General features: G+C 40.9%; 1 protein-coding gene across 3 annotated transcripts in view; it reads right to left on the bottom strand.

The window, feature by feature from the left end:
* Positions 1–724: 724 nt before the first annotated feature.
* Positions 725–12,723, bottom strand: part of GLIS3 (GLIS family zinc finger 3) — a 491,641-nt gene continuing 479,642 nt past the window's right edge. For all 3 annotated transcript variants that reach the window (XM_034967077.3, XM_063594501.1, XM_055092189.2), the window contains exons 9-10: positions 5,900–6,082; positions 725–5,002 (exon numbers count right to left, since the gene is read on the bottom strand). In XM_034967077.3, the coding sequence (XP_034822968.1) occupies positions 4,866–5,002; positions 5,900–6,082 (320 nt within the window). In that variant the 3' untranslated portion in view covers positions 725–4,865. The remainder of the gene's footprint in view (positions 5,003–5,899; positions 6,083–12,723) is intronic.

Genomic DNA, 12,723 nt, shown 5'->3' with positions numbered 1-12,723 from the left:
CAATTTTTTTTCTTGGAAGAGGCTGGACAAAATCAAATTCCCACCAGCCACCTCCTTTTAGGAAGCTCAGGAGCTCTTTGTATGTTATCAGCACTATTTCTACCTCCACAACCCTGGACCTAATGGTGCCTGCTCTCTGACCTTGAGGGACCAGACAAGGTTCATGGGACCATCGTCCCTTCCAGTTTGTATCTTCTCTTAAAACAATTCTCAAGTCTTAGGGAAAAAAAAAAAGCAGCAAGAAAACAGTCAACTTTCTAAGATTGGTCCTTGAGATGTGATCTCTTTTGGATTCACATGCTTGGCTAGCAGGTAAACCAGATGTGAGCATATTTTGACACATCCCCCCATAGATTGGAGCTGAGGAAGAAAGCTCATCACAGCCGGTGGGACAGGTGGTATTCTAAAGCGTGCACAGTGGACAGGATGAGGAAACCAGGGAAATGGTACCTGCCCCTTTCTCCAGGGAATCAGATTATATGATCAGGGCATCAGATCATGGGAAGCTGATGCTTGTGTCTTTCTCTGAACAGTTTGGGAAAACAGGGCTGAAAAGACCCCCTCCTCCAACTGTCAGCTTGCTGAAACCCCAGCACTGGGAGTACCAAGCACTAGAGGCATTTCTGAAGCATGATGTAGCGCTACTTTGAAAAGGCACAAATAAACCCCAAATCCTAGCACACATTTATCCGGTTTGTGAAGCGGATTAATAGAATAACCAATAAAACATGTATAAAAGCTTTAATTAAATCTGATGAAATAAAACTTCATGTTTTATTTATGGACACTCCCAACATGTAAAGGATTCAGGGAGACATTCATTTTTACTGCCATTTCCTCCTCATATCTATAATTAAATCCAGGCTACAGCTCTGGCCCAAAGCAATGCGGCATTTTAAAGCTGGACTTGAACATTCCCTCCCGCATCATCTGCCTTTAATTATAATTACCATTCCCAGTATGTAAGAGGCTGATGGTAAAACAAAACAAACAAACAAACAAACAATGATGGTTGCCATTGTGTTTTAAACCGACAGGCTGAAGGAGGATTTTAGGCAGGAGGGCGTCTCCTCTATTTCCAGTTTTATTCTGTACCAAGTGCACAATCCCTTCATTTTACTTTTGACATAAAAAAAGGACTTCATGAACAAGACAAAATAACTTATGATTATATGAAACATAACTGTGACAAATCACAAAACTATACATATTAATAGAAAAAAGTGTACCTAATTCTTTAAAAGATTTATGACAATAAGCACCAGATGTGCCTCTAGAGTAAAATCGGCCCCATATCCAGTATGATATATGCAGTTCATTTCTCTACGTGAGTGTATATAACTATGTACAAGAGTCTGTGTGATTTATGGAAAACAGATTTCCACTTTTTTCCCCCAAAGTGCTTTATGTCAGCAACATTACACAGGATACTTTGCTGTCTGTACAAAATAAATCTCTTTTTACACTCACTATTTCCCCAATGAGTGCTTTTTTTTTTTTGCTTCATCTGTTGCAAAAAAAAAAAATAATAATAACCGCAGAAATTCCACACCACTAACAAAAAGTGCTATTTAAAAATGCTTCTATAAAATGACATGGCCAAGACAGTCAAATAAAATACCAAATAATTAAATTGAAAATGTACAGTTACTATTCCCAATACATCAAGGCAACTAGAAAGTCAAGGTTCTCAGATGAGGGAGTTGAATTTATCCTTGCTCAAAAGTGGTTTTAGGGTGCTGCTGTGCTTGACGGCTGGTAATTTAGAAACAACTGAACAAAGCCAACACTCTTATCAGTGGTAACTCTGCTGTGATCTACTAAAGACCTTTATTTTTCTTCTTATTTTATGATCGCTTATGTAATTTGAGGGCGACATGGGTAATGGGAGATACCCCACAGGACCTGTAAATATTTAAATAATATTTAACAGCTGATCAGAGGCTAAATTACAACTGACATTTTGATGCAGTTTCGTTAGGGAATTAAGACAATGCAGCCAATGAAATGTCTCTAGGCAGACTGATTTTTTTTTTAATGCAATAGGATAATTGTCTTTGCGCTGTGTGTTTTCACAAGCACTAGTTTTGTGTTTTGTTTCTGTTTTTAAGGGGAATGACAATCTCTGTTTGGATATTTATGAAAATGGTTACATATCAAGACTTAAAAAGACCAGGACATGAAAGGGAATGATTTTTTTGAAGTTTCCACTTGTACTGCTGCAAAAATAATGATGAATATATATATATAAATCTTCTGCAGTGTGAAAGTAAGCAAGGGACAAATTTTAAGGTCAGGAAAGACTCTGGAATCTAAGCATAGTGTGTGTAGTCTGGAAGGCATCTGAACGTGTCCTATCCTGAGGCCGCAATCTCAAGCCTGCAGCTATCAGGAAAGACCCACGGTGCGGGAAGCAGGGCTGCACTGGGTCCTGCGGCCAGCATGCTCTCTCTGAGATAAAATGTCCCTCTGGGGCTCCACATTGATTTCCTGCTGAGGAAGGAGGGCTGCAGGTGCCTCTATTGCTTACGCCCTCTTTAGAGTCCCTCTTGCCCCTGTGAGGTAAGAAAGGGGCAGGGTTACTGTGAGAGGCCACAGGAAGACTGGAGCCTGGTTCACAAGCAGCTCCTCTCAAAGAGGGAGGTGATGTCCATGGTTTCTAAAGTTGAGCTTGTGTTTTGTCCTCCTTCCCCCTTTCTATTTTAAATTACATAAAGCCAAAAGGCAGGACTGACAATGTCAACTGCAATAACAACCTTGCCTTTTCATCTTTCTTCTCATTGTACAAATGAAATGAAAAGTATTTTGAGTTCCTTGTAAAGGCTTCCATATTTAAGTATGAATAGATGGTTTCTCTGAAGATAGCAGAGTTTTTTTCTTTCCAGAGTATGACAAAGGACGCATGAGGGATGCTACTAGCTGTGAGCATGCATACGTTAGGCCACTTGTTTAGGCCAAGTGACACGACCCACAAAGTCTGCAAGAAGGGTGGTACTTTACAAGCAGCCTTGGAGTTCACTTCTAAAGGAAGCCTGGTGTGCATCTTTTGTAAAGCAGAGCAGGTTTTTGTAAAGTGGCTAACTCATCTCTTTTGCAGACTTTGACGTCTACATGAAAGCTTTTCTTAGAATACAGCGCACTACTCAGAGAAACTAGATTGACCAAGTGCACTGTGAAAACAAAACCCACACTTGGTTCTTCATTCACCTCATTCTACTGCATGTTGCAATGAACTCTGGAATCAGGTAGAATATTTCTGATTGTGGGACTGTGGAGGGAGACTGGAAGGACCTGTCAGTATACAAACTGTCACAGAATCCCATCTAACATCAAGCTGTTTTAGTTGTCTTGTTGAAGATTGTAATGATCTCAGTTTGACAAATGGCATTGTTTCACTTTTGTTCAGAAAAACATTTTTAAAAAGTGAGAAAAAATACTTGAAATATGATAGTACCAGAATGTTAGAACTTACTGTGTCTTTGGGACTGGCCAATTTTTATAGCTGATGCCCTAGGACTTAGGATCTATAGCTATGTAGAGGTGTCACAGAAAATGACTTCCTATTTAGGCTTGATATTTTCGACCAAGTGCTATGTGAAAATTCCAGGCCTTCAAACTGGAACTCAGAAAAAGAATTGCCTCTTTCTGTAGACTTTTCGAGAACTGTCACCTCTACCTTCCCAAGATGATCAGACAATGGCGGCTGGTGGGGATATCTGGACCACAGTCAGGAAGAGGGTAAGAGGGATGCAAAAAGAGGGTGGAGAGAAGTGTAGGGAAGAGACAGACAGACGAGTGGATATCCTGAAAAACGTTAGTAAAATCTGAGGACTGGAAGTCAAGTATCAATAGGTTTGGTTTTCCAAGGGAAGCTGGCACATGACTCAGTCTGTCCCAGTTCTCACATCTGGCACTTCTCTGGGTGCAGCACCAGAGTGGAGGCAATGGGTAAACCAGTCAAACAACATTTTTCTTTGAACAAAGTCTTTGAGGTGGAGTTACTAAACAGTCAACCCAGGAAGGTTCCAGCTACAGGACTGTTGGTGCGGGAGGTGCCCACTCCATTTCCCTCAGGTAACCTTTGCTAACTGCAAAACTAACATGCCAGAGGTGGGGCCAGGCAGAACCACAGCTGTGCAAAATGTCTATAGCTGGGGTGATTACAATAATAATGATTTCCATCCAAAGAACAGACCTTTACATTTTTTTTTTCATTTTAAAGTACGTATAAATAACTAAGTCTTAAAAATGCAAAAACAAGGATAGGCTGCTGGCATATAAAACCTTATTTTTCTATTGAAGAAACACTGAGAAGCAACTGGTTAGCATGTGGCTAAGAGAAAAGGGAAACCCAGGGAGTTTCTAAGAGTTGAGACCACACTATGCTTTGGACATGGATTTCCCTTGTTGTGCCTGGCTTTGCATCAGGAGCAGCAAGGGTGAGGATTAGGTGAGGCAGGTCACTATGCCTCTCGTAATTGAGGTCTTTTTCCCTGTTTGGAGTTTTCAGGTAGAGTCATCCCCAAACTACATTTTCACATGCACATCATTTCATTGGGGTCCTTTAAGGGTTGACAGCCAGGAAGTAACAGGTATCCAGTAGAGTGAGGCTCTAAATTCCCTTTGAAAAGACAGTCCTCCTGGTCACATAGTCCAGGAAAACCAGAGAGAAAAAGGAGCAACTGTAATGATTCCTGCAACGCTAGCTCTGCCATTCAGTCCTGCCTTCTGAAAGAACATCAGTAACTCTGCAGGTCCCGCTAATTGGGCTGACATCCTTCTTCAAGCAGTCTGTGAGAGTACGAAAACAAAAGGTGGCAAGCAACATCAAGGTCCTGGGTGTGCAGGAGTGGCCAAGAGAGATTTTAGCCTTCGGTGTAGACAGAGGAGAGCTGGCTGGGACAGCGGTCCACAGTGCTGATCTGCAAGAAGGCAGCATCTTCAGCCCCGCTGCGAAGGGACTCCCCAAAGAGGCTCGAGGAACTTGAAGGTAAATCATACACTGGAAGAGAAAGAACACAGTTAAGTCAGTAACTCCTGCCCCATGCCACGCCCACTGGAAATGCACTACAGTAATGCAGCTCACCAAGTGAGGACTGGGGGCTAAGGAGGCAACCACGCCAGCCTGGGCCCTATAGTGAGTCTCTGTTTCCAGCGACCTTAGTGAGGGAAGAGGCTGACTTGCAGGCAGCTGGCTAAAATATGACCACACAAAAGACAGGCTGAGAAGAAGTAAAAGAAAAGTGTTCTAGGGAAGGCTGGGGGTGGCCTCAAAAAGGAGGTGGTGTTAAAGTTGAGTCATGAAAGAGAATGGAATTCTCACAGATGAAGAAATAGGGAAAGAACATTCCAGAAAGAGGAAACAAAGAGCAAAGACAGGGAGAGGCATGTGGGGTCAAGGGTGCTGGCAAAGCTCAGGTGAAGAGCACGTAGGGAAAAATGTGTGTGGGCCGGTGTGCAGAGCTGGATCAGGCCTAACTTATGGGGGCTTTGAATGCCATGCTGGAGAGTCGAATTTATTCTCTAGGCAATTGGAAACTATTTAATATATTTGAGCAGAAAAGAGGCATATTTTATCCTTCATTTTGGGGAGGCAATGTTCCTGGTAGTATGGAGGGCAGAATGGTAAAGATGAGGAATCAGGTCAGGGAGACTTACTGGAAGGTTATGGCCATAGTCTGGGAGAGACATGATGGCTCCTGCACCAGGGTGGTGGAAGAAGAGGGGCTGAAGGAGGGCTGGAGAGGAAGGTGAAGATGAGAGACATTTCAGGGGTCATTCCACAGGATTTGATGCGGTCATGTGCTTGGTCAAGTCCAGCCCAGGTCGGTCACGGGCAGCCCACCTGGTCTCTCCTGTCAGTTGACAGGATTTTCTAAGTCACAGACAACCAACACACCTGTAATGCCCGAGTGAGTCGAGAAGGCTCTGTGGAAAACATCAAAACCGGCCTGGCCCATGGATGTAGGGACCAGGCAGTCCTCAAACGAAGGCACCACACTGCAGGAGCTGACAGGCGGCACAATTCTCTGGGAATCGGGGTAATGTGGGGGACAGAACTTCTGCAGCTGCCCATAAAATCCTGAAACGCAAGCATGGCATTGAGCACAAGTTCCCTTGGGCACAAGTTCCGCAGATCATTCCAACCCAGCTAGAACCTCACTCAGCCTGGCTTCATATGACAAATGCCTTTAACTCTTAAGGTCACCTGTAGAATCTTCCAAGCAAACATTTGGAATGCACTGTTGGGCTGAAGCTCTTCTACCTTAGAGGGATTTCCAAGCTTGTTAGTGTGTAATGTTTTTATTATGTGCTTTAGTATCTGAAGTGGGAAGGCTTCTTACCTTCCCTAGACTCTCTGAAGAGTCCTGGACATTGAAGGCCTGACCTTCAGGGGAGGTTCCTACCCTAGACTCTCCCGTCGGCATTTAAATGAATCCTCTTTAACTTCCTTTATCCTATATTTTCTTCTGTTTTCACACTGGTTAAAATCTTGCGGAATGCTCCTAAAAAGGCCCGCTTAAAAATGCATCCATCTATCTGTCTTTCCAATAGAGAAATACCTGCACATTTAGATCTTATTATCCTGGCTACGTAGACAGTGTTCCATAGTTGGATATACTTAACTATTTCTATTGTTGATCTTTGCAGTAAATGGAAAAACTGGAAGTGAATAATGTTATGAAAATGTTAGAAAATACAACACAAAACTACAAAAAAGAAAAACTATGAGAAAAGAGTAATATTTGAAAATAATCATCAACCTTTTGATAATCTTACTTCATCTATTCCTTTCAATTTTTTTTCAATTCAATGTAGTTTTCCTTGGGGTGCCATGTGGTTCTTTTCTATGATCCTCCACTCCTTTCATGATGGCTTACTTTTTTCTTCTTTCTCCTTGCCTCGTAATACATTTAAGTCAACAGATTATTTTCTTGGAGTATAATATGCTTTTGAAAATATAATAATGAAATCTTAGTTCCATACATTATTGGAGGGAGAGTTGTGGCTCTGCTGTGAACTCTCTACATTTCCTTGTGTCTGTCTCCTCAACTGTAAAATGTGAATGTCATTGTGTACTTCACTGGGCTATTGTGAAGATTGAGTCATTGGATAAGGAAGTCCATCTGTAACATTTTAAAGCACTTTATAAGTGTCAGTTATTATTGATATTACTATTCTGGTTTTGATGGAAAAAAAGGGATTAATAGAGGAAGTACCCCAGGATTTCTTCCACAAACACTAAATAATGGAGAATGCAGAACAAACCCATGGACTTTGGACCCTTATTCCTGTGTGCCTTCCTCTACTAGAACTGCCTCTTCTTGAGATTGGAAGGCTTCATCCCTTATTAAAGAAATGAACCACCTATCAAAAGAGAGGGAAGGTGCTATTTAAGTTTCTTCTTAGCTCTCTTTAAGTAAAACCAGGGTGAACTGATACATCCAACCTACTGTGCTCTCAACCCTTCTCATTTCCCATTAGGACCCACAATGTAGCCTGTGTAACTGCTCAGATCACCCTTGCTGGGACACTGGGAGGCCTATTCTATGGTTGTTATGAATATTGGCAAAGAATGTGTGCTTAACCATCCATAAAGATACATACTGGCCCTCTAGGAGTCTATGATCCAAGATAGATCAAATGCAGATTTATGGACAGGGCACATTCATAGTAGAAAACAAAATAATATCCTTTATAAGCAGACGAGAGTGCACTTTATATAGAATCAACAGAAAAATCCACATATGGTTTGGAAGAAGATTAAATGCTTGTTATTAGTATAGACTAGGAAAATACCTAAGGAAATTCCACGTCAAGCCAGAAGAAGAAAGAATGGAAAGCTATTGTCTTTTTTCTTTTTGATGCCCAAAGGCATGGTTTCAATAGACAGGCAGGCAAAGAACCCAAACAGACCACTCAAAAATACTCATATAATTGATCATCCAATATGAGCAAACTGTAAACTCTCAAGCCCACAAAGAAATACAAATCAAAACAATGATAAAATGTCACATTCTACCTATCACATTGGCAAAGATTTCTAAAAATCATTCTCAACACTGAAGTGTGAAGGAAGAAGGCATTTCTATGTAATGTTGTAGACATTGCAAGAGAGTACAAGCCTTTTGGAAAACAGTTTGACGACCTGTATCTAGAACCCTAAAAGTGTTCTGGCTATTGGATTAAGGAAATACACTTCTGATAAAGTATCCTGAAAATATATTATGAAGAACATTAAGAAATTCTGCACAGGGACAGTGATTGCAGCGCTAGTGATCAAAACAGAAAACTGAAGAGCCAAAATGGCCAACCATAAGAGAATGTCTAAGCAAACAGTGGTACATTTATGTGAATGGGAATTTTAAATAGGTATTAAAACAATATTTATAATAAGCTTTTAACAACATGGAAAGACCATTATAAGGTTCATGTTTCAAAAAGCAAGATACAGAATTGAATACAAAGCCTAGGATCAGTTGTATGGATGCCTATGTTACAGAATAAAGATGGCAAGTTACCATATCTATAGTTGTCTTTGGGTATTTTTTTTTTTTGCCTGTATATTTTTTCTGAATTTTAGCAATAGTGAAGAGCAAGTACTCTGGATCCTGGGGTTCAAATCCTAGCTCAACTACTTACCAACTGTGTAGTCTTGGCAAATTACTTAGCTTCTTGGTGCCTCAGTTTTCCAATTTGTAAAATCAGGTTAATAATAGTAATTACATCATACTGAGTTATAAAGATTACATGAGTTAATACTTACATATTATACAATTTTATAATTAGCATTTATATAATATATAATTTAATAATATAAATTACATAGTATATGTGTTTGCTAAATAAAAAATAAAATGATTTTATAATGACAATGTATTTCTTAAAAATAAAAGTTTATTGAGGGAAGTAAAATTTCCAGAAAGAACAAGTAAGTTATTTAACAATAACCAATGTAAGAAAGGACAAAGCAGCAGCTATGTGGCACACCCCCTGTTCCTAGGTGGAATCTTCAACAGTTTTGGCCTTTTGAAGACCTGAGCTGTATACCTCTTCTTGCTCATGGCTCCTCAATCCTGCACTAATTGACACACAGACTAATTTCTTCATTTACCCTATTGGGGGCTCCAAACAGCAACATGTCTGAGTGGTTTGAGGGAACCTGGAATGTGGAGATGTATAGTTTCGGTAGTTCCTTGGACTGATCTTGACATTGATACCTGGAGGCCAGGCACAGGCAAATATGGCGGTATCATCAGGAGGAAAACGTTAGCATAAACCGCCATGGTTGGTCTACTAGAATGTAATCTCTCCTGAGCAAAATAGACAATATTTGCTATCTATATCTTTATGCAAACTCTCCTCATATTTGTCACCCATAAATTTCCTGATAGCACTCCTCAGTGTAATATCAACCTGCCAAGAAAAGATTTTTTCACTAAACTCCCACAACTTCACAAATAGGGACATTAATCATTCAGGGACAATGATAGAGACTTTCACTGGCCTTTCATGAAAACCAATTTATTCACCCTTTCCTATCTTCTCTCCTTTTACTAAGAGGGAACAGAAGTGTCACATGCTTTAGTCTATATTCAAGTGTTGTGATATATGAGAGTATAAAAGGTTTGTGATGTGGCAAAATACACCTAGAAAAGTTAAATATCAAATCCAACATTCTGGGCTTCATCTCCTAGTCTGGATCTGAGCGAGGAGGACAGAGTAGACTCTAATTCCTGCCTGTGGGTGTCTTGGCTGACACAGGAAACTGTCAAAACCAGAAAGGCCCCACAAGCATGTTTTATCGCTCTAACAGCCAACTCAAGAAAAGAAAATCCTCTTTATTAAATCTCTCCAAGTAGCCAGTTACTAGAGATGCCAAATACACTGGTGTGGATGGTTGTGGTTACTCAAGGAGTTTTCACATATTCTCTTCCCAGCGCTATTTTCACAAACCAACAATTTTTTTTTTTTTTTTTTTTTTTTTTTTTTGAGACGGAGTCTCGCTCTGTCGCCCAGGCTGGAGTGCAGTGGCGCGATCTCGGCTCACTGCAAGCTCCGCCTCCCGGGTTCACACCATTCTCCTGCCTCAGCCTCCCGAGTAGCTGGGACTACAGGCGCCCGCTACCACGCCCGGCTAATTTTTTTGTATTTTTAGTAGAGACGGGGTTTCACCGTGTTAGCCAGGATGGTCTCGATCTCCTGACCTCGTGATCCGCCCGCCTCGGCCTCCCAAAGTGCTGGGATTACAGGCGTGAGCCACTGCGCCCGGCCACAAACCAACAATTTTTTAAAAATTCCGTTAGGGTCTTGCCACACACACAAATCCAGAGAAGGCCTAACTCATTTTCTGATGAATGGCTCCTGTATTCCAGCGGTTGGGTTTCACGTAGCAAATTTGGAAAGAACACTACTTCTCGGACCCAAAGCAAAATGAGGCAAGATGTTAACACATTTTGTGGGCATAAAACCTGAGAGTGGTGGCAAGGTCAGCCAATCTGTCCGTCAGTCAATAGTGGCTATCAAGTTCTGGTTAGGGTGCTATTGCCGAAACCAAAGAAATGTAAGACATCATCCTTGTCTTTGAGGATTGATAATACAGCTGGAGTGAGAACACATGCATTTATAATAGCATAAGAACATACATATAAATGTAAGTTGGCAATAAATGTTAGTTGTTATTATACATTTAATTTCAGAATCACCCCTCGACTTTAAAAGTTATTTTGCCTTCAAGAATGGAGGAGGGGAGGAACTTGCAGATAAATGTATTCCACCTAAACTGCAGTTCCCAAAGGTCAAGGAGAATCATTCCTCCTCCTCTCAGTTTTGGGAAGTTGTTTTTCCCCCTCCTAAAAACAAACTTGTTCTAATTATAAGAATATTTGAGGCTAATTATAAACTAGAAAATGCAGACTAGTATAAACAAAGAAGGCAAAAATTATTTTTTATTTCTATGATTCAGAAATGGCCAGCTATATACCCACAAAACTGAAACGTTTTATACATTTATCTTCTGTTTTTGCCTCTAATATCATGCATGAGTTTCTTCACATTCATTCATTCTTAGAAGGCTTTTTCTTTTTCTTTTAGTCACGGAGTCACTAGTGTCTCTGTGATGACAGGTTAAAGAGTTCACGGTCCCTTTTGCTAACGATGATAAAGCAGCCCCATGAAGCTTTGGATTTCCTTTCCAAACTAGAAAGGGAGTGGGGAAGGTTAGAGGAGAAAGGAATTACATGAGTAAATATGATAATAGAAGGATACCCTCTAGGGCCATGCTGTCCAAGAGAACTTTCCATGATGATGAAAATGCTCTTTATCTGTGCTGTCCAATACAGTAGCTACATGTGGTTATTACATCTTTGAAATGTGGCTAGTGTGACTGAAGAACTGACTTTTAAATTTTATTGAATTTTAATTAATTCAAATTTAAATAGCCACTCATGGCTATAGTACCTGACAGCACAGCTCTAGGGCAATCTGAATTCCCAGGTCTAGCCAACTTTGTTTCAAGAGTATTTCAAATTAAATTCTAGAAAGAAAAACACATGACCCACCCCAAGTTTAAATAAAGCAACATGAATAATCTTAGGCTCCTGGCCTTCAAGATAGAAAGTATATTAGATTTTTTAATACATCTATCTTTTCCTTGCAAATTTGCCACTTCAGTCTTTGTGGAAGGAGCCAGAATATAAATACATTAATAAGTAAAGAATGGTCCCTCAACTCCCAACCCCTCCAGAAGCTGAGGAACGTTTTAGGCTAAACTGCCAGGGCACTCCAACCCTCCTAGAGGTACTATGTTCCCTTCTGGAAGCAGCAGCAGAAGAAAGAAATGTGTCACCCACTTTCTTCACTTCAGATTGCAGGCCTAGCTCTCCATGCGCACCAGGGTGGCGATGTGCCCTTGTGGGTCTCCATTTATCCTACCATATGATGGTAGAGTGTCAACACAGAAGGCTCTACCCAACTGTTGAGGAACATGGATGATGATTAATACCATCAGCCTACACCTCGTCAAAGGGATAAGTCATGATCTGTGTACTTAGTAGGTTTGTTCATGCAGCAGATGGCCTTGCAAAACAAAATGCTTGTTTTCCTTTACAGTGAGGCTGGGGAACCACCACCAAACTGTGGGCACTAGGAAAAGTGCTACATGGACAACACTCAGAATCGAGACAGCCCCTTCCCTGCAGTAGGCTCAGACTGGACCATGATGACAACTCATAGGTCCAGAAGGTCCACATATGACAATAGGAACCCCTCAAAAACATCAGGAAGGTTCCCCAGAATTTCCCCCTCCAGAGTGTGACCTAATCAGGCTTGGCAGGATCCTCTAGGAGACTCCTTGGAAACAATGCTGGGTGTTCCAAGACCCCTTGATATGTCAGATGGGAAACCCCTTTAACTCCATGTGATGCAGACTGTATCAATTCAGGGATCCAGGCCAAGTGCTATAGTTTTTCAGCCACTACCCAAATCTCAGGAGTCATCTATTGTTTGACTTTTCAGAAGAAACAGTGACTAACGTGTGTGCTTGCCTTTGCTGCAATCATTGTAATTTAGCAAAATGAGGGTGTTAACAGTATCTACTTGTAATCACAAAGACTAAAGAGGATTAACAGAGACCATCCAATGTAAAGTGCTGGGCATGTGCCTGACACACAGTTCACACCCTATAACTGTTACTTTTACTTTTTTCTTTTTCTATTCTTGTAA

Source organism: Pan paniscus, chromosome 11 (genome assembly GCF_029289425.2).
Source record: "Pan paniscus chromosome 11, NHGRI_mPanPan1-v2.0_pri, whole genome shotgun sequence".
Taxonomy (NCBI): Eukaryota; Metazoa; Chordata; class Mammalia; order Primates; family Hominidae; genus Pan; species Pan paniscus.
The sequence above is the reverse complement of the archived record's forward strand: the minus strand, read 5'-3'. Positions and strand labels throughout refer to the sequence as shown.